At 45.0% G+C, this 20,722-nt stretch overlaps 1 protein-coding gene across 11 annotated transcripts in view; it reads left to right on the top strand.

Moving 5' to 3' along the window:
• hppy (MAP4K3-like protein hppy) overlaps window positions 1-20,722 on the top strand; it is a 217,725-nt gene that overhangs the window by 172,942 nt on the left and 24,061 nt on the right. For all 11 annotated transcript variants that reach the window (XM_065450743.1, XM_065450744.1, XM_065450745.1 and 8 more), the window contains 6 exons: window positions 96-223; window positions 5,597-5,737; window positions 10,526-10,623; window positions 12,207-12,385; window positions 17,437-17,529; window positions 19,896-20,022. In XM_065450743.1, coding sequence (XP_065306815.1) covers window positions 96-223; window positions 5,597-5,737; window positions 10,526-10,623; window positions 12,207-12,385; window positions 17,437-17,529; window positions 19,896-20,022 — 766 coding nt within the window. The remainder of the gene's footprint in view (window positions 1-95; window positions 224-5,596; window positions 5,738-10,525; window positions 10,624-12,206; window positions 12,386-17,436; window positions 17,530-19,895; window positions 20,023-20,722) is intronic.

Consider the following 20,722-nt stretch of genomic DNA (forward strand, 5'->3'; position numbering starts at 1 on the left):
GTTTGTTCATAACTGTGATTGGTGGCCAGCGTCCTGCCTACGTAGCGCCTGAGTTGCATGAAAGTTTCCTTTTCATGATTGCTTTTGTCCTGCAGGCAAGAACCAGCAACTGTACAGGCATGACCTTGCTGCACTTCATGCAAGAGCCGGACAACGATTCGGCTTGCCTGTCGGTCGGCTACCCGAGCGGCTAGTTCCCCGGCGGTACGCAGCCACTACCAAGGTTAGTGAAGCCAGCGTATCTTCACACGCAATATATATACAGTCAACGACTGAATTTTGGGACCCTCTAGGGAACCTAAAAACGTCCGAAAATTCAGGCAGTCCGAAAAAATGAATGCATGAAAAAAAACGCACCTTTTTTTCTTTTTTTCTCGGATCTAGAGGTAAAGGGCGAAGTACCAGGCTTCCGAAACCCTGCCAAAGCATCAGTGAAGTGGCTATAAAAAGAGGCGTTCAAAAACTCTGTATGCAGCTGACTGCCGGTTTATCATATACATATGCATCGTCGGGCAGCCGGTGTTATTGCTGCAGTGGCTTGAAGAACTTGCCGATTGTTGTTTGGACGGCGTTCTGGTTGCATGCGATCATGTTCACCTCGATCTGAGCAAGGGTCATGTCAGCACTGTATACCGATGACAGAGTCAACAGTGCTGGCCTCAACTCGGTGCTTGTAGGCGGCGCAGGCATTGGCTCCTCATTTTCAACATCGGAGTCTTCCGAATCTCCCACAACCTGATGGACTATTTCCTCGTCAGTCAGTTCTGCGCAGAAGTCGAGCTCGTTGTCAGCGTCAACAAACTGTTCAAAAGTTATTTCTGTGGGTATGGAAACCCCAGCAGAGCAGAGGTTATTGATCACGTCGTCCGTGGGTGGGCACACGTCAATCGAGTTGTTGCTTTCAGGCAAGTCTGGTTCCTCTGTGGTGAGTACGAAGCCCGCGTGGCGAAAGCAGTTGCGAATCGTGTCTTGCCTCACTGCCTTCCATGCGTCCGCAAGCATTCCAACAGCAGACCGAAGATCAACGTTGTAGCCTTTGCCGTTTTCCGCACACAGCACCATGCGGTTTAGTACCCGCGAATGGTACAAAAGTTTCAGATTGCGGATGACGCCTTGGTCCATTGGTTGGAGGACTGCAGTCATGTTGGGTGGCATGAATTCCAGCTGGACAGCCTCCAAATTCTTGATGTGACCGTGAGCGGCGCAGTTGTCAATGAAGAGCACGACACATCTGTTCTGAAGCTCAAACTTCCTGTCTGACCTGTGGACGTAACTTTCGAACAACTGCTGAGTCACCCATGCCTTTTTGTTGGCTTCGTTCAACACTGGCAGCGTTGCCCCTTTAAAGCACTTCGGGTTCTTTGACTTCCCGATTACTAACAAGGGAAGCTTCTCGCTGCCAGACATGTTGCTGCCAACGACAACGGTCAGCCGTTCTTTACTGTGCTTGCCACCATGGCATGGGTCACCAGCAAAAGCGAGCGTTCTTTCTGGCAACATCTTATAAAACAAACCAGTTTCGTCGCAGTTGAAAACTTCAGCAGAGAACTGCTGCAACAAAGACTGAAGTTTTCCGTTGCGGTACTGCTCAATAACTGCACTGTCGACGGCGCCGCTCTCACCACACATCTTCTTGAACTTGAACCATCCATCACTAAATTTAAAATCCTTAATGCCCATTTGAACCGCGAGAGTTTCCGCTTTTTCTTCAAGATGCAGCCCGAGACCGGCAACCGCTTTGCTATCATCGAATTAAGCCACACGACGAGAGCTTCCTCAAGCTTTGGATAAACACCTTGGCTTGCATTCTTTTTTTGGGCGCCAGATGGTTTTTCGGCTGTTTCCAAGATCTTGCCCTTGTTCTTGAGGAAATCCGAAACTGTTTGTTTAGAAGTGCCGAACTCCTTGCTCACATCAGCCTGCCATCGGCCGCTCACAACTTGCTTAATAATGGTGGCTTTCTTCATCATCATTAACCGACGGTACTTCTTTCCGTGCTTTGATGCCATCGGCGAGGACTACGAAGAAGGAGTGGGGGGGCCATCGAAGGCAAGCAAAATCCTCAAGTTGAACAGTGGAGTTCGCTGACAAGTGTCGAAGCACCTAGGCCTAGCGTCGCAGAGCACAACAGCACAACCACACACCACGCTAGCCAAAACGTGGCCTGCGCAAACAAACGAAATGGCGCTGCGCCGGAAACTCCGCCGGAGGCGGAAGTGTGACGGACGGACGGATGGACGGACGTTGACTGTACCATATTTGCTAGGCTGTGCAAATACCGAATAGTAGATTTCGAATCAAGTAAAAAACAAAGCCGAATATTGAATTGAATTTTAAACATCAAAAAATTTTCACAAAATCTAATGCTTACAAATTTGGGGTAAGAAAATTTGTCTCCTAGCATTGCATAACAAGAATGTAGCAAGCTATCAGTACATAGAAATCAACATATACAGTATGGTGTCCTTTTATTAAAGGGAAGCTGAAGAGTTTTCCAGAAAAAATGAGTGAAGAACTGTACGTGATGGTTTTCAACCCTCTGAATTCGAATATCGCATTAAGATTGAGCGAAAGAAAGCGCAAACAGGTTTTATTTCGACGAAAAGTGCAGCAGCAGACTCGGGCAGCTCATGCACCTTGTTTCCGCCTGTGATTGGTTGGGCGCCTCATGACGTCAACATTGGTGTTCGTCCGGACCGGCCGCTGCCGCCACACATGAAGCACGGTGCAAGGTGGTTTGGCGCTGTGGTTTGGTGAGACGGTTATGGTAAATTTCGAGAGCTTGCGTTTCTTTGAGGAGTTCAGCGTTGCTCCCTACATGTATACGTAGAGCAAAAGATGCTGGTAGCAAGCAGTACTTTCGACGCGAACGAAAGCAAAGTGTTAGCATCTCCTCGTGTTAGAAATGTTCTTTGGTGAGTATGTTTTTTGCAAAGCTGTATTCAGTGATTCAGTGAGTTCGTTTCTGGGCAAACAACTGTACTGTTATGTTCCTGCATGCCTCCTCGTGGAACGTAAGGAGGGATGCGATCGTCGGCATTTGTGCGCTGCCCCAAAGCTGTTGGCAATCTATACAGACGGTTTACATGCGGTAAAAGCTTTCCGGCTCTCGTATCACGTGTAGTGGCTTTCATCAGCGCGCCATCCGCACGCTAATCGTAACTGGAGCCGTAAAGACGGCAAATTTCGTCAGCTACATGAGACGGCCGCTTTCTCTCTGTGCGCGAGAGGGAGTGCAGCGTCCTGGCATGCACCGGCTTTCAAACACATGAAAACTTTACACTTGCAGTGCATTATGGTAGCTGTATGTTGGTTGTTTCACAACACACGTGCGAATAGAAAATTACTGGCGGATTGCGACCAAACCTGCATCAAGGGTGGGAGATGAACATTTACTTTCCGTTTAGCGGGCTAACACGAAGGAGCTAGCAAAAAATCAAAATCCACGTTTGGACGAGTTCATGTATTCATAAGGTCTTCCAAGACCACTTACCATCCGTCCGCCCGTCCGTTACCATCCGTTCGTTGCCCCGACCTTTTCGCGCTACGTTTAGAAAGCCTGCTAGCAGAAAGTCATACTCTCACTCATTCACGCCTTATTGATAAACTCTGGTAGTAATCGTTGTCACGGAAGTGGTTAGAGCACAGCACTGTTGTTCTTGAGCGCTTGAAATTCTTTCGATTCACAGCAGCTTCCCACTTAGCTGCAAGCCTCTTGTCTTTCGGGGAGTAATGGAACATCGTCGCGGCTGCTAGTGTTTGTGCAACCGTAGACTGCACAGAACACTGGCATGATCGGCCCACCACTTCAATTGATGCTGCGCACGTCAACTACCACCCTACATATACACAAACAAAGGAATGTAGGCTCGAGCGAGGCAGATTATGACGGCACGCACACAGAAACAACCGCGGTCAGGCACGGTCGCAGGGACTGCGAAGGAGCGGAACACCAGTGCTGACGTCTCTACGCCGCGGTTTCCGGTCACCGCTCGCATCGTCAGCGTCAGCAGCAGCGCGCGGCGCTCGATGGGGGGCGGAGCGACAGCGCACTTTTAACCGCCGATTACGTCGTTCCTAAGTGAAAAATCCTGCCCAAAATTTTACGTGCATAGTTTATAACATTCCCGCATCCGTATATGAGCGTTTTATTGAATTCGACAGACTCTTCAGCTTCCCTTTAAAGTCAACACCAAGTTAGTATGTCAGCACTGATTACAGCTCACTTCTAAATTGTAAAGGTCTGGTAAATATTTTTTATCAATAAGATTTTATTAAACATAATCAAGTGCCTTTTTTCCTCTGAAACCAATGAATTAGTCACATTCTGTTGTACTAAACACCACTGAGGTACTCGGTTTAATAGTGGACCTGTGTTCTGCGGCAGTCTTTTACTTATCGCATAGAAAGCAAAGCTTTTCCCGTTTTTCTCTGAAATCCAGAAGGGCTATCCCAGCTTTAATGCAGGTGGATTATCGTAATGCCAACCTGCCCGACAGACGAAAGGACCGTAAATCATGTGACTCAATCACCACTCTGTACATAGCGCCAACGGTAAAGAGCAGGCACCATCCGCGTGCAAAGTTCGGTGTGATTTCCCAACTTGGAGGGTCACAGCAAGCTTGCGATGCTAGACGCCCCCTTTGCCGTTCATTCGCTGTCTCTCGCTTTCACTTGTGAGGTGGTTTGTGGGCTTTCCGAGTATGTGGCTGCTGCATATAGATCTTCGTCGATTTGGCACCAAACCGTACCTTTAGTCACCGACGCCCAATGAAGCAGCACCGATAACACCTAATGGCCAAGGCAATGTAGCCGGGACAAAAATTTGTTGCCGGCCGATCTGATAACGAACCGTAAACCGTCACAGAATGCTTGCCGCTAATATGTCTGTACAGATGGCTCATTGGTGATCGGTCCCAAGATCGCACACGTGAGTGAGATTGATGGCTGTTGAAGTGGCATGAAGTTTGTTTCCGCACATCCAACAAAATTTCTGTGCCTATCGGCAGCTAATCAGCTTTACAAAATACATTCTGCTTCTGTTGCTGTTCCCTCTGTCCGGTGTCACGTTATCGTTTTGATCGGTCTTGTCGACCCAGAGGAACCTCTTACGGGCAGGACCGTACCTGGCCAACAAGGCACTATTCTGTGAATTGCGGCGTTCTGGTGCCGTGTGTGCTATCCCCGCATTGGGCGAGCATCTGGGAGTGCTAGCGGTGTCGAAGTCTGCTGGTTTGTCAGCCGTGGCAGCCTGTCCACAGCATGCTCGGTGCTGCCTTTGCATCGAAAGCAGTTGTGAAACGCTCGCTTGGGTGGCATCGAGCAAGAGGGGCTTTGCAGCGTATCCAACATGTGGCACTGTGCAGGGTTTCTACACCAAATACATTGAATATTTTTAAAAATGGAATAGGATATATACGATTCACGAACAGAATTAGTTGGACGTTCACTATTCGATTCGGTGATATTTGAGTATTCGCGCTCCCCTACTTTTTATACATTGTCTCTATGGTGTATGTGGCCGTGCTGCGAAGGCATCTGAATCATCGGGCGACGGAAAACTCGGTCGTTCATTGTACATTCGCATGTTTCGCAGGTGGCAGACACGAAGGGTTGCATGCGGTGCTGCGTGGGCCGCAACCCGTACAATGGCTACAAGTACCTGTGCGGGCTGTCCCCTCAGGGGGTCTTCCTAATGCAGTGGTACAACCCGCTCGCCAAGTTCATGCTGCTCAAGGTTGGTCACGGATTTCATCGTTACTTTCCTGCTCTGCATGCCAGGGGGCGAAGAGACAGGGTCAGACAGACGTTCTTACCTTTTCTTGTGTGTGTGTGACTTGTGCAGGGCTCTCGACAGAACGGGGACAACAGTTTGTCCGCTTTTTAGTTTATACTTATACCGGGTTAAGTATACTTAAGAAGACAAAGATAATGATGAATAGATTGGCAAGGGAACAAGAGTTCAGGATCGCCAGTCAACCTCTAGAGTCTGTGAAGGAGTATGTTTACCTAGGTCAACTAATCACGGGGAACCCTGATCATGCGAAGTAAATAATTCATAAAAGAATGAAAATGGGTTGGATCGCATACGGCAGGCATTGTCGGCTCCTGACTAGAAGGTTGCCATCATCATTGAAAAGGAAGGTGTACAATCAATGCATTTTACCGATGCTGACATATGGGGCAGAGACTTGACAAAGAAGCTTGAGGCCAAGTTAAGGACCACGCAAAGAATGATGGAACAAAGAATGCTAGGCATAACGTTAAGAGACAGAAAGAGAGCGGTTCGGATGAGAGAGCAAATGCGTATAGCTGACATTCTAATTGACATTAAGAGAATAAAATGAAGCTGGGCAGGTCATGTAATACGCAGGTTACCTGTTGGACCATTAGGGTTACAGAGTGGGTACCAAGAGAAGGGAAGCGCAGTAGAGGACGGCAGAAGTCTACGTGGAGCTATGGAATTAGGAAATTCACGGGCGCTAGTTGGAATCGGTTGGCGTAGGACAGAGATAATTAGAGATCACAGGGAGAGACCTTTGTCCTGCCGTGGACATAAAATAAGCTGATGATGATGATGAGTATACGTAAGCATGCTAGCACTTCTAGAAATTGAAGGTATCTAATATGTATGTCTCTAAAAGAGGAACAAAATGTTGAAACATGTCTTCTTTGGATGTTTTCCTGTGCATAATCATTCTTCTTGTAAAACGTAGTTGCTAATCAGTGCTTGTCCTGTGCACATCCTTTCCTGCTGTCACCATACATTTTTTTTTTTGGGAGCACTGCACAAATTGCAACCTGAATGCTTATCAATTTGTTCAGTTCTCGACCTTTATAAAGATGTTCTTCCACGTGCGCTCTCATGGACAGTGATATGTGTGAAGTAAATTTGAGTGTCTCTGGCCATTCTGCCGTGCAGTCCACACTGTACGTCACTCGCCCACTGCTCCACAGATGCCAAAGCGGCCCGCCTCAGGCACCCAGTCGGCGTTCTCAAAGGCGCTGAAGCATCTCTCCACCGAGAGGTTGTTTTCCACTTTAGAAAACAAGATTGCTTTCCATTTGAGTGACATTAAGCTTGTGGAGGAATTTTCAGCATTTGATGCACCTGGTGCACTTACAAAAGCAGGAACTCTCATAGCAGCAGTGCAGGCTTTGTTGTAGGAGCAGACAAAGCCTTCAGAAAACGAACAACAAGCTTGAGAGCCAATCACCTATTCACTTTCTTGTAATGCCCCTTGTGTGCATTCTGCGTGGCGCGCATACTTCTGAGACCTGCTCCTCCTTTTCCTTTCTTCACCGTGACATGAAGCAGACGACACAGCCTGAAACCTGCGTTTCAATGGCACTTCCACAACACTGCACAAACTGCAAGCAGTTGATCTCACTAGAGTTTATGTATACTGTGGTATAAAAGTTATAAACGGGGATAAGGTGCCTCAGAAAGGCTCCTTATCCCTGTTTATAACTTTTATACCACAGTGTGCTACTCCATCTTTCAGCCCCTTTCTTGACCTTAAGGTTAGTGCATAGGCTCCAGCAGGGAGCCAGAGTTGCACATCTGTTTTTCACGTGCCGCGTCCACAGCCATTTGGCAAGCACTAGCATATGGAACTTTAACATTCAGCAGAGAAGTCAGCTCAACAACCGTACTGCCCTTGCTGTGCTGGCTTCGGTGCTGATGAGAGCACGAACACTTGTAACACTTGTTTGTTGTGTTTATTTATGGCATTAAATGGTCTTATCTTAGTGTTTGCAGTATACTACACACATAGAATTGTCGTTCAGGCTGTTCAACATAAATGAAAATACAGCAGCCTGCAACCACAACATGTGAAAATGCTGGTGTTCGTCGCATCATCTATTGGCAGGTGGAGACGCCATCGATGCAGAGACATTTTATCTGTTCAATATCGTCAAACACAGTTTTTCAGGAGGCAAATTTCACGTGTGCAATCAGCAATTGTTATTCGAGCCTCACTATATTAGTAGCAATGGACAATGAAGTGCCGAAGGTTGTTTCACACTACTTAGCCCAGCTCCTGCAACCACAAGCGGCTTTCCCACATAAAAGGGGATTGCGAGATGGTGAACCCTTGCGCGATGCTGCTCCCTTGAGATAGTAAACGAGCTAGAAGCTTACCAATGTGTCATCCATTTGCAGCTGAATGGAAAACTGGCATACAGTGCAGTCCACTTGTAACGATATCAAAAATAAATATCCGATCGTTATAACCAATGATCACTAAATCTGGACTGCTGCAAAAAAATGCTGCCGAACATATCTTTGTCGCTCCGAAACCAAATTTGCCACTTGCACTAAAAGATAGACGTTTTAGAAAGTAGGCTGTGAAAAATGGAACGTTTATTTATACCTCTAACAGTGCGTCAAGCGTTAGGCGGGCTGAAATAGTCAGAAATCTGCACTTGCTTTCGCAGCAGTTTCAGGTTCACAACCGCGGTGTGCATCACGTGCTGCATTGAGCGACTAAATCGGTGAGCGACTCAATCAACGACAGCGCACCCTGCACGAACGTCGGAGTGCGCTGTCACAGACGGGCCATTGGCAATCTCACAGCTCTGCCGCTGCCGTCGTCTCCTCCGTCACTAAATGCCATCATTGGCGATCGTCCCGTCAGATATCTCTTCGCAAAACGAGGCAGCACGAGCTGCACTCGGAAACTCCTCCATCGAAGCACCACCTGATACATTGTCGGTAGCCACATGCTTCCAGCGCTCAGTAATGTCAGTGGCTTCCACTGTCTTGGTTTCACTATTGTGGGAGGTTTCATGCAGGCACACAAAGTCCGTTTTTTTGTTGGTTAGCATGGTCACTATAGTTCCAGCCTTCATGATCACGGTGCTCCCAGTTTTCAGAATCGTTGATATCGTCGACTGCACGAGCTCGTACATGTTTGAGTCTTGCAAAATTTGCAGCTTTGACTCAAGCGACACAGCTTTGCACTTTCTTGGTGCCATCTGCAGTTCGCTGCTTCGGGGCTACTTCCGCGGTGCATTTCCATGCTCGCTGAGAGAGAGAGAAAGATAGAGAGATTCTAGAAGGGTCAGGAGCCCCTTTGCCTTTCACTTTTTTTTTTATCTCTTCTTTTCTCTAGACGCATGGGTGACCTAGACACAAAGAAGCTGGCATCGTCTTGTGATGCATTGCGCCAACTTACGATGCTCTTTGTGGCTTTCGCACTCTGCGCACGGGTGGGACATGCTCAGCAAGAATGGCAGTATAAACAAACTTGCATAGGCAAACTTTTCGCACCATCTCGGCATCATTTGTTCACGGAGAACTTAACAACACAAATGTCACAATTATTCTGCATGGAAAGCACCATCCAGAAGGCAAAATTTTGATTGTTATATCCAATATGCATTACATAACATACTGTTATATGTGGTTTCCTTTTTCTTTTTTTCTCATAGCCCCAATGCATAAGTTGATACTCTTAAGTCTACTCATCATTATAACCAATATATCGTTACATGCAGTATGATTATAAGTGGACCACACTGTACCACATGGGTACCACTGTATGTGCCACTATAGGGGCCACTATGAGTGCCATAGACAGATGGGCTGACCATTATAATTCTGGATATTCCTGAAACATATATCTGTTCATTTTTTTGGACTCCCTAGGGGCCGCGAAAGTGTGCGGAAAATCAGGCAGCCCGAAATAACGAATTCATGCCTTTTACCGCCCCGAAGGGTTCAAATCGCCACAGACACGTCCGAAATAGCTATGAGGTTCTGCCAGCACACTTATTCTTCGTATTGGTGCTCATACTGTGACAGGAGACAGTGGGTGCACGCGTGTATAATTAAGGAATACAGACAGACCGTGTCCCATGACAATTGCCCCCTCCCACTCTTGGTATGCTTCACTGCGTAACGTTGCTGTATTGAGGCGAGGCTGACTTTTGGGAACAGGCATTATGCAATGCGCCATGCTTTCCGAGCTTCCAAGACATTGGCGAGGATTACAAAGCCGGAGTTGGCACCTTTGCCAATAGCGGCAAATCGTTTCAATGAAAAACACGGCACCGAAGAGAAAGAAGCTTGGTAGCGAACGTCGAAGTAGCTTGGCCTATGATTGCCGCGGCGGTGTCTGCCAGTGGATATGAGGCAGTGAGGCAATCAAAATGATGGTGGTGGTGGCTTCAATAATGCCATTTCGGACCTGTGGTTATTGCAAAAAGTCCGGAAAATCAGATGGCAAAGTTTTTTTTTGCTTTTTTTTGCGTCCGAAGTTTCAGACATTCTTATACATTGGCTGTATAGGTTATGTGTAGTGCCGTGAAGGCGTCTGAGTTATCTTGCATGTACAAAAAATTGGGCATCTGGAAAATTGGTCATTGACTGTAAATCAATTCATCTAATACATGGAAGTATACGGTACATTTGGAGCAACTTTGATGTCTTTTGCACTCCTTGTCTTACTTATTCAGTGCATGAAATGACCCGAGTATCGACGAGATCATTTATAACTCTCTTTTTCTTTTTTTCTAGCAATTTGAGTGCATGGTTCCGGCGCGGTTAAGCGTGTTTGAGATGATCATCACGCCTGACCTGGACTACCCTATCCTCTGTGTTGGAGTCCGGAAAGGGTAAGTTGCATTCCGTGACCATTGCAGCACCTTAAACGTGATCATGTTGTGCCCTGTAAGGCAGTCAAGCTCCACTCATTACAGTTGAGTCTCAATATAACAAACATTATTGTAAAGAATTATTGGAATATAATGAAGTAAATGAAGATGTTTATTCAATATCACATATAATAAACATATTTTCATGTTGGGTGTGAATTCATATAACAAAGTTGACCTGAATTGCAAAGCAGCACCTTACCTAAAAACATGCGTATTATTACTGATATTTAGTATAACAGCTTAGTAAGATATCTGTAAAGAGGTAATTGTCAGAAACATGGAAAGGAAACACTGTAAGTGAAAAGTAAGGTACAAATTCTGAGTGTGCGAATAATCAGATATCGCCAACTCAAATTGAACTTTCGAATAATTTGATTTGCGAATCGAATAGCAGTGTTTCGATTTTTTTAATATTTGATACATTCGGTCAGCAAACCTCCACAGAGCGACATGTCACGTGCATCGTGAAGCCCCTCGCGCTCGTTGTTGCCCAAGCAAGCTTTTCGCATCAATTTCGCTGCAAAAGAAGTGCTAAGCACACCACAGACAGCTAGCCTCGGTAATAGACTTTGGCACTGCGAGCTCTCCCCAACATTGGCCCGATGCGGGGATCGCACACAAAGGGTTAAAACGCCACAATTTGTAGAACGGTGCCATGTTGGAAGATCTCGTCTCTTGTCGGTACAAGGTTCGTCTGGGTCTACAGAACCGATCGAAATTATAATGCTATGCAAATGGGCGAATGGCAACAACTAAGCAGCTCGTATTTTGCAGAGTGCTGCACAAGCTTACCAAGGCCCTCCAGATATCAATCTTTGACAGGTGGCAAATAATGCCGAACCTGACAACGAAATGGTGCAAACGGGGTGGTGATCGAGTCACGTGATACGTGGTCCTTAGGTCTGTCACGCAGATTGGCCGTACGATAACACGCCTGCAGTAAAGTTGGAACAGCGCTTCTGCATTTCGCAGGAAAACTGGAAAGTGGAGCTGTCTATACAATGAAACACTGCCATAAAACAGGTACACTATTAAACTGAGAACTTCATTGGTGTTTGATACAACAGACTGCAACTGTTTCATTAGCTTCAGAGGGAAAAAAGCACTTGATTCCATTTGAAAGAAATTCCACAGATAAAAAAATATTTTCCAGGCCTTCATAATCTAGAAGTGAGCTGTAATCAGTGCTGGCATAACAATTTGGTGTACCATTTAATAAGACTAGGCTGTACTGTATATCTTGATGTGTGTGTACCCAAGTTACTGATAGCTTGCTACATTCTGCTACATTTTCTTGCCTAAAATTTGTAAACATTAAATCTTGTGAGAAATATCCTGATTTCCATTTCAATATTTGACTTTCCTTATTTGTTTCGAAATCTGCAAAGTACAAATAGCTGCTGTGGCAAAAATTGTGCCCCATTGGCACGGCTGAATTAGCTTACAAGCCAGCAATCTTAGTGACTTGTTGCACTTAAGCTGTGTGTTTGCAGTGCCTCTGTTTAGCCGCCCGACTTTGTTTGAGCCCCCCTTTGTTGCAGCTACGACGGCTCCCAGTTGAAGCTGGACACTATTGACCTTAACTCATCGGCGTGCTGGTTTGGCTACAACGAAGACGAGGACTCGGACGGCCTGGAGACAATGGTTCCACGCCACGAGCTTCTGCATGTGGTGCACGTGACGCAGATTGACCGGGACACCGTGCTCGTCTGCTACGACAGTGAGTTTCTGAGCAGGAGACTGCAGCTGTGGCTGGAGTACCAGCTTTTGCCCCCTTACCACTCTCTGATGTGCACAACCGAGCTTGTGCACACCTCTGATGCTGCTACATTTGCTGTTAACAGCACGATAGCAGTGGCTGTTAGCAGTAGTGTGTTAGTAGTGGGTTCAACATTGCTGTACTGGCATACAGCTTTTTCCAGCTATGAAGGCAAATCTATGTAACTGAAATGCATATGTATAATAATTTAACAATGCAATTATTTAACAAAATAATTCAAAAATGTTTTATTTTCTGCATTTGCTAAAGTAAAAAAAAAAGCCTAGAGAAGGGGAGAGACAAGGGTAAGTGAAAGGCAGGGAAGTTATCCAGGGCTGATTGCCTACCCTACACTGGGAAAAGGTCGAAAGGGAGATAAGGAGCGAAAGTCCAGTGTTGACGTCACCGACGTAGGGAAAGTTCTCTTTTCAGTGTCGCAGATGGTCCCTCAGTCCGGTAGCATTCAGAATTTGCAGCAGCTCTTTTGTGACCTTCTGCAGCTTTGATATGCGAGGACGTCATCCCAAGATCTTGTCCAAGGAGATTCTAACTGGTTTAGAGCAATGCAGAGGTGGAAGGGGGGGGGGGGGTAGCTTTTATTTTCAAAGGCTGGGCAGTACTGAGAAGGCGTTCCATAAATTTTTTGACCACCCCAGTCATTGCATTCAGCATTATTGGTCATTCCAATCAAGCATGAGTATGCACTGGTGAATACAACACCCAGGTGGGACACAGTACCATTTCTTCACTTCGGGGAAGAGCAGGTAACAGGTGCAGTTGCATAGGAAGGATGAGTGAATGCAACTGACGGTGAGTGGAGACGAGTACGCGCCACTTTTGCCATGTCAAATCATGCACTAACTAGCATGCTTAGGTGCTGGGCTGCATCAGCCTTCGATAAAGTGTACAAGCAAGGTTCAACTTTCATTTCGCATATTCCCTTCATCACAGAAAAAAAAAAAGGAAAAGTGAATGGTTTGAAAACAAAAGAAATGTTTGTTGCTTCATGTTCTTTTCAAACAGCTTCATTAGTGAGAACATACAGAAAACCTACAAGCCTAGGCGTTTGATTTACTGTAACTCATAGTTAAAAAAAAAATGGTAACCCAATATAGTTGATCCAGGATGTATCAAACTTGGATATACCAAATTGTTGCCTATATCGAACTGTTGTAACACCCCTTGAAAATCCCGTATAAAGGTATGGCACTGGGTTGCATGTATATCGAACTCACTTTCACCACCACATTCCACATAGCAAACGCAATGCTGCACTGTGCCCCTGTAAGTGCGCTTCTCCTAATGGACTCTGATCACTTCTCGCTTCACCGGAAATATTCATGCCGACAAAACAGCACTGTTTTGGCAAATGCTATCAATCAAACATTGAATCTTAAGGGCAGCTGCAAAAAACCTGGTTGACGCCTAAGCTTTGCCTTTAAGAGTGGAATGCAATACCATTCAAAGATCCCTGACTGTTTCTCACGCTTCCCAGCAATTGCAGCTTAGGTAACCGTAATGTTTACCGGGAAACGCTGGTGTCAAGTGCTATGTACGAAAGTGAGCTTGTAGAAACGTAGTCTCTTGCATGGATTGATCCCAGAGGTAGTGCACAACCGCGGGGGAAAAAAATGCATCATTTTGCACTTTTGTTATTTATTGTTCAATTCCAGTGGTAGATCCAGATCAAGTTTTTCTCTTCTGTATGGAGCAATCCTATTCCAATGGCAGAATGAGAGCGTGAGTTGTGTGCTCCAATGGCAGATTGGGACCAATGACTGATTCCAGATCGCTCTGTGGAGCAAAAATCTTTGCTCTGCCAAAATCGGCAAGTTTAACCGGAAGTCCGCGTGACGCATTTCCTTCGCCCGCCTCTGCTTCCTATCATGGACGCCTGTTTCTGGTCACGGGCAGCTATGGATGATATACAAAACATGGACGCTGCGTTGCGCCATTTGTTTTTGTTTCTGCTCCTGGACAGTGACAGCTCCGACTCAGACTCTGTAAGTTCCCAAGTGCAGGGATGATTCTTCTGACACGGAAGAAAAACAAACGCACGGAATGCTGGGATAATCCAGATGATGGTAGTAATGGCGATGAGGCCTACCCGATCCACCTCTAGTATAGCGCCCTCTCACTTGATTTCCATGTATTAAGTACCCACGCAGGAGTGCACTCATTCCATTCGCAGATTTGACGAGGTCTATCTCAGTCGGAGCGACGCATTCCGGTCGTGATTTGGCTGAGCATTCGCGATCTGCCGTTAGAACAACATAAATCTGAGAAGATTTAACATAAAAGGAATGCGCTGTCGGTGTTTTGTTTTGTGACATTTGTTTGTGAGCCATCAGTCTTAAAATTCTGAGGAGTAACTTTCTAAAAAATGGAAGACAAGGTATGAGCAACTTTAGGGATAGAATGATGTGGCAATATAACCCACATATACCACCGCATGTCATATAGCGAGGCGTGGCATGCACACGTAACTAAATATATAAGGCCGTTTTCACTCACGGACAACTCCGCCGATGCCGACACCAGATTTTCTGCAGCACGGAGCCTTTAACGCTGTCGCATTACCTTGAGCAAGGTGCATCTCCCGAAGTATGGATGGCTCGTGCAGCAAGGGTCTTACTTGAGCTCTGTTATGACGGATTAGCTTTAGTAAGCTTCTCTGTATTGTATTGTGGTGAAGCATATTAATAGTGAGAACACCATCGTGCAGTGGAGCACACCACTTGCTGCCGTTTGTTATTCAAAAGAGTTTCATCGTTCTGTTGCACTGTGGCAGGCACGGTTACATATAAAATTAGTGGAGAACAAGGAAGACGTGACAAGTGTGTTCCACAGCGCCACAGAACGATGAAGCCACACTACCCAGGCCCTTTGCAAGCTCTGCTTACTTCCATTGGAAAGAGGATGGCCAGACTGCTTCAAGAATGCAAAAGGCCACCCAGTTAGACAGATGCGTTCCACAAGAAAGCCTGGATGGCACTCCGTGTTTTTATTGAGTGGCTCTGGGTATAGAATGCCGAACTGGCCACGACCGCACTGTTGGGTTTGTCTTGTAGTTTCCGTGAATGGTATTACAGGGTTCTCATCATCATCAGCCAAAACAAATCCGGTCCCAACCCCCACTTGGACAGATATTTAAATTATAATTTGCATTTAATAAGACCACCCCTGCTCGGGAAAAGGCTATCGTGAAGCAGTGCACAAGACTAGCTGCATGATTTAAGTGCCCACAGTCCATGCTTGACACATTTCATTCGTATTCTCAGGCACACGTCGCTGGGAATGACTTCAATGTTGTGCATTCTGAAAGCCACTTTCGAATTTGACAGTTTCTGCCTGGTTGACTCATTGCCAGCGTATGACGGTCGGCCGTAAATGGCGTACTGTAACGGACATGCAGCCAGGCACGTTCATGCGCAATAAGCAATGCTCCGATGGTGGCACAGCACTTATAGGTTAGTTTACTTTCGCATTGCGTGTCTTTTAACCTTCTCCTGAAAAAAGCATGCGACAAGTGCTTTGAGGTGCATTGCTGTCTTGCATATGGGCGGTGTGGGCTTTTAGGGTTAGTGAACTTGTGACATTCATCTGCAAAAAAAAAAAAAAAACATGGGGAGAGGTTGATGCAGCCTTGGAGAAAAATTTGAAGACTGTCCGAGATGTGCAGAGAATTTTGCATAAGCTCAGATAGGGATATTTTATATCCATATATTGAACCATTTTGTGATCCCCTTTGAGTTTTAAATATCTGGGATCGACTGTATTTGCAAATCATCATGACAATCTCATTAGTTGCACTTTAGAGTTTTGGTGCTTGTTGAACCTTGATACATTATATATATTTCTCGAAAGTGAAATGGCATCTGCACTGCCAGGTGTCAGGTGTCAGCTGACTGTGCTCGACAGTTCCAGTGAGGTCAGCAGTAATTCCCTTCCTTTCTTTTTTAGTTTTCTATTTATTTACTTATTTCAATAAACAACTAATTACTACTGCATCTGGTTGCAAATGTGCTCCACGTATTCGCCTGCAGCTCAGCTCACCTGAGAGGCTAGACTTCAGCAATGGCTTGCCTTTGTGAAACTAAACCAGCAATGCAAAGTCGCCGAAACTGAAAGCAATGATAATGCATGAGCAAAAGCTTCAGCTTCTTAGCTTCACCTTTATAGCCACCAAAAGGTGTTTGCTCGTATAGTGTGCTTCTTGTGTGACACACTAGTGGATAAATACTGCCATAAAGCCATTTTACTAAATATTGAAGACAGTGAAACTAGCAAGACTAAAGTTTTTGTTCCAGTGTCTGAAGTGAGATATTAAAGTTTATACATCTAAGTGTATTTCTTTAATCATCACTAGTGCAGCTCTACATTAGCACTTCATAATGTGGGACGAATTCTCAGCCAACTCGAATATTCATATTTTCCACTTGTAATTAGGAAATAGAATAAATTAGATGGAGAAATCACTAACACTGAGTCATTAAGCAGTTTTGTATCCTTATTAGAACAAGCACTGCTTGCATCTCAGTTACAATAGCTGCTTTTAATTTTTTTTCCCATTTAGCTTGTTATCTTTATTATCTGGCCTGGAATACTAATACCTATGCAAAGTATGTGTTGTATGTATGATGATTTTATTTATTCTGAGTTTTCTTTCTTCTTCATTTCTTAGTCTCTTCCTGTGTACATATAGTGTATTCATGATTGCATCTGTACTACATTGTTATTCGGTTCTAGTTCAACGATGTTATGTAAAAGCTGTAATTCGGGCATACTTAGGTTGACTAAATCTTGTTAACCGATGTTACAATGCTTATGTTTCAAAGTTTCCGCACTGCATTATGTTACCCTTGGACATTGTGTATTGTAAGTTCGCCTGTTTTCAAGACTTGGTGTTGTACTTGATTTTGTATCTCACCTGCTATGATCTCGCAAGAGATTGGTAGTATTGTAAATAAATGAAAAAAAAAACATTAATTGTCCTGTGCTTTGTGCCACAGATCAAGTGAAGTTGCTGGACTTGGAAGGCCAGCTCAAGCCCAGCGACGTGCAACCTGCCGAGCTCCATTTTGACTTCACGGTCGAGTACATTGGTGAGTTCACTATCAGGGCATGTCTGAAGACAAGGGCATAAAATTTCGTCGCTAATGTCACCAGAGAGCACATTGGCAGCTATTTGACGACTGCTGGGGATGTGTGTTGTCTCACTTAGGGCACAACCGACTATCGCACAACATTTCTGCACGTATTGCTCGCAAATCTTTAATGACGGATATATAAATACCCGAAAAAAAAATTATTTTCGATCTAAATGTGCAAAACACATGGAGAATAAGCATAATCAAGGAAACGAAAAAATATTTTGCGGAGGCTTTTTCAGCAGCAGGGGGGGAAACTCCAGGCCGAAAACTTGAAGTGAGCTTCACCCCACGCCACCTATGGCTGTTTTGGAATTTGTACAGAGAGCTTTTGTCAGATGTGAGCTATACATGCACATTTCATTTACTTTATGTCACACGTTCGACACCGCTGCAGCTGGAGATCTTGCAAAACTCTCTGACCGTGCTTTCAAAAGAAACTTTCTTTTCCGATGTTCCTGCTCTAAGCCAGTGAATGATGTTAGCTGCCTGTCATCCAGTGTTGGCTCATCAATATAGCTAGAAATTTCATGCTCAGTAGTGAAACTTGGGAAGAAACTTGGCAATACCGATCCTCGGCTGTAGGCAAAACTTGTCAATAAGGAGTTAAGTAGGGGCTCACGAATAAAGTCAAACCTCGATATAGCAAAACTAGGTGTATAGTAAAACCTCGTTATAACGAACTCGAAGTGTTAGTTAAAATTACTTCGTTATATATATTAATTCGTCATATCCATTATCGCATGTACTGTAATACGAATCTTTGAGGATTTCAAGGAGAATTTCACTTCACTATATTCATTATTTCGTTATATCCCATTTTGTTATGACGAGTTTGTACTGTAAGGAAATTCAAAATTAATTCCCAGTCTTGTATTTCTTTTTTTTTTTGCAGTTTAACAAAGTAATTTTGTGACACAGTTTTGATTTAACGAAGTTTCTTGCGATTTCCAGAATCTAATTGTAGCCTGTATGGCTGGTAAATCTAGAAAAAGCTACGTGGCCAAAGCAGAAAACTAATGTAGAAATTACATTAAAGCTACCGAATTGCCAAATTGCTTTAGTAATTTGGTAGGAAACTATATGGCTGTAGTTGAGAGGCTAAATATTGTGACAGGCAGAACACCGGTTGCCAGATATATCTTGAAGATGTCTCCCTGGCCACCAGAAAAATGTGACAATCCAAGGCCCCAACTCGTGGGCATTCCCATGTGGACAACCAGGGTGTCAAATCGAAAAAAAATACCGGTTCAGTTTGGGTTCAGTGCACTTCGACTTCGCTCCGTTTCAGTTCCGGTTCAGAGAAATACAAATTAAATGGTTTCCAGACTGGTTCGGTGCAGTAAACTTTATCCTGACTCATGGTGGTAAGCCGCTTAGTGCTATCGACTTGTGCACATGACACTTGCACAAGTTTCGTCAGGAGAAGGAAGAAATGAGCTTCCTGGCACATGGCAGATAACAATCAATATTTTTGAATGAATGTCCTTGGGGAATTTTTGAGTGAGCGTTATATTGGCTTGGAAAAAAAAATTACGGCACACAGCAAAAGTAGATTTCCAGTCCCATTTACAGACGTGGTTATGCACAGTGAGAAGGTGACGACATTCATTAGTGACCACAGGGTTATGTACGCATGCTTACATCGCGCCGTGCCGCTGAACTTTGGGTTTTACGTTTTCCCTTCGCAAAGATGCTGTCCTTTCTTACTCTAAATGTATCCGGTGGTGAAAGTGTCTTATGGTTTGTCTAGTAGCAGTAGCGAGCTGACATAACGGCACAATTGTAGATTCAACAGAAGTGGCAAATGTTTGGAGCCCATGAAACAATGTTTCGGCTGCAGAGCTCAACTGCCATGGCCGAGTTCAGAAGTGCAAGCATCTCTTCCTAGGTGGCCGTATAGTCGTCGACCTTACCTATCGTCTGTTTTCTTTCTTGCCCACAGTGCAACTTGTTAGTCGTAAAAATCTGCTAGAGGGATGTGCCAATTTTAGAAGTAATTAATATGAATAATCATTTACGCATTGAGCAGCCATTATAGCTTGTGTGCTTAAACCGTTTCGTGCTAAACTGGTAACTGTTTCCAGTTTAGGTTCATTTCAGGTTCAGGAACGTTTCAAGAATATCAGTTTGGGTTCTGATTCAGTTCTGGCTAAAATTCCAGTTCACGTATGGTTTTCGGTTATGGTTGGGGCCCTGTGCACAGCAGCACAGCAATGCTCATTTTTCTTCTAGGCAAGCATAACTTATTCCCTGAGCAAGTGTGCGGAAACTTTCAGTGGAGCCCAAGACTTACCTCTTCCGCTGGCACTGCCTTGCAGTGTGCCTGACGGACTGTGTGCTGGCGTTCCACAAACATGGCATGCAGGGCCGGAGCTTCCTCAACAACGAGGTCGTCCAGGAGATCAGTGACTCCACGCGCATTTTCCGTGTCCTCGGATCGGACAGGTGGGTGCACGTTTTATTCTCATGGAAGAGTTATTACCGTAGAGTCTGGTAAGGCTGGCTGGCTTCCACTTGTGTTCGTACTTTTATGGGCAAGCAGGGTTATTTGATGAATTTGTACTGACAGCTGAAAACTTCGATAATTTTTATTATCTGCGCTTAGTGCAGGAGAGGGATGAAGAAAGCAGTAACGTACAACCAGAGTGCAACTGGAGCATATTGTCAATGGAGACGTAGCATGTTCATGTACAACGTACCATGTTTGATGTGATCTGTACCCATCTTTCACGTGCATTGGGAAATTAAAAGCCTTTGATTCAGGAATATTTTTTCCTCCTTCTTTCCACTTACCCTTGCATAAGTACAGGTGGTGTGTTCAATACAGTTGAACCCACTTATAACGATACCGGTATTAACAATATATCGGTAATAACTATGAAGAGCTGCGGCACCGTCAACTTTTGTATGTTTTTTATGGGAAAATAACCCGCCATTACAATGTCTCCGTGCGGCATTATCGGTTATAACAATGAAGTCTGGCAGCTGGGTGTCCATGCCGAAAGGTAATGGAATGTGAAATCCTTGAAAAAAGAAAGAAAAAGTGAAATGCAAGCCTCTGCACAATTACCCACCACCCCAACTGCCGCCGCACACTTCTCTCTCGTTGCCCTTTCTCCCCTCCGAATACAAATGGGGCTGCGCC

The sequence above is a fragment of the Dermacentor albipictus genome, chromosome 7 (genome assembly GCF_038994185.2).
Source record: "Dermacentor albipictus isolate Rhodes 1998 colony chromosome 7, USDA_Dalb.pri_finalv2, whole genome shotgun sequence".
NCBI lineage: Eukaryota > Metazoa > Arthropoda > Arachnida > Ixodida > Ixodidae > Dermacentor > Dermacentor albipictus.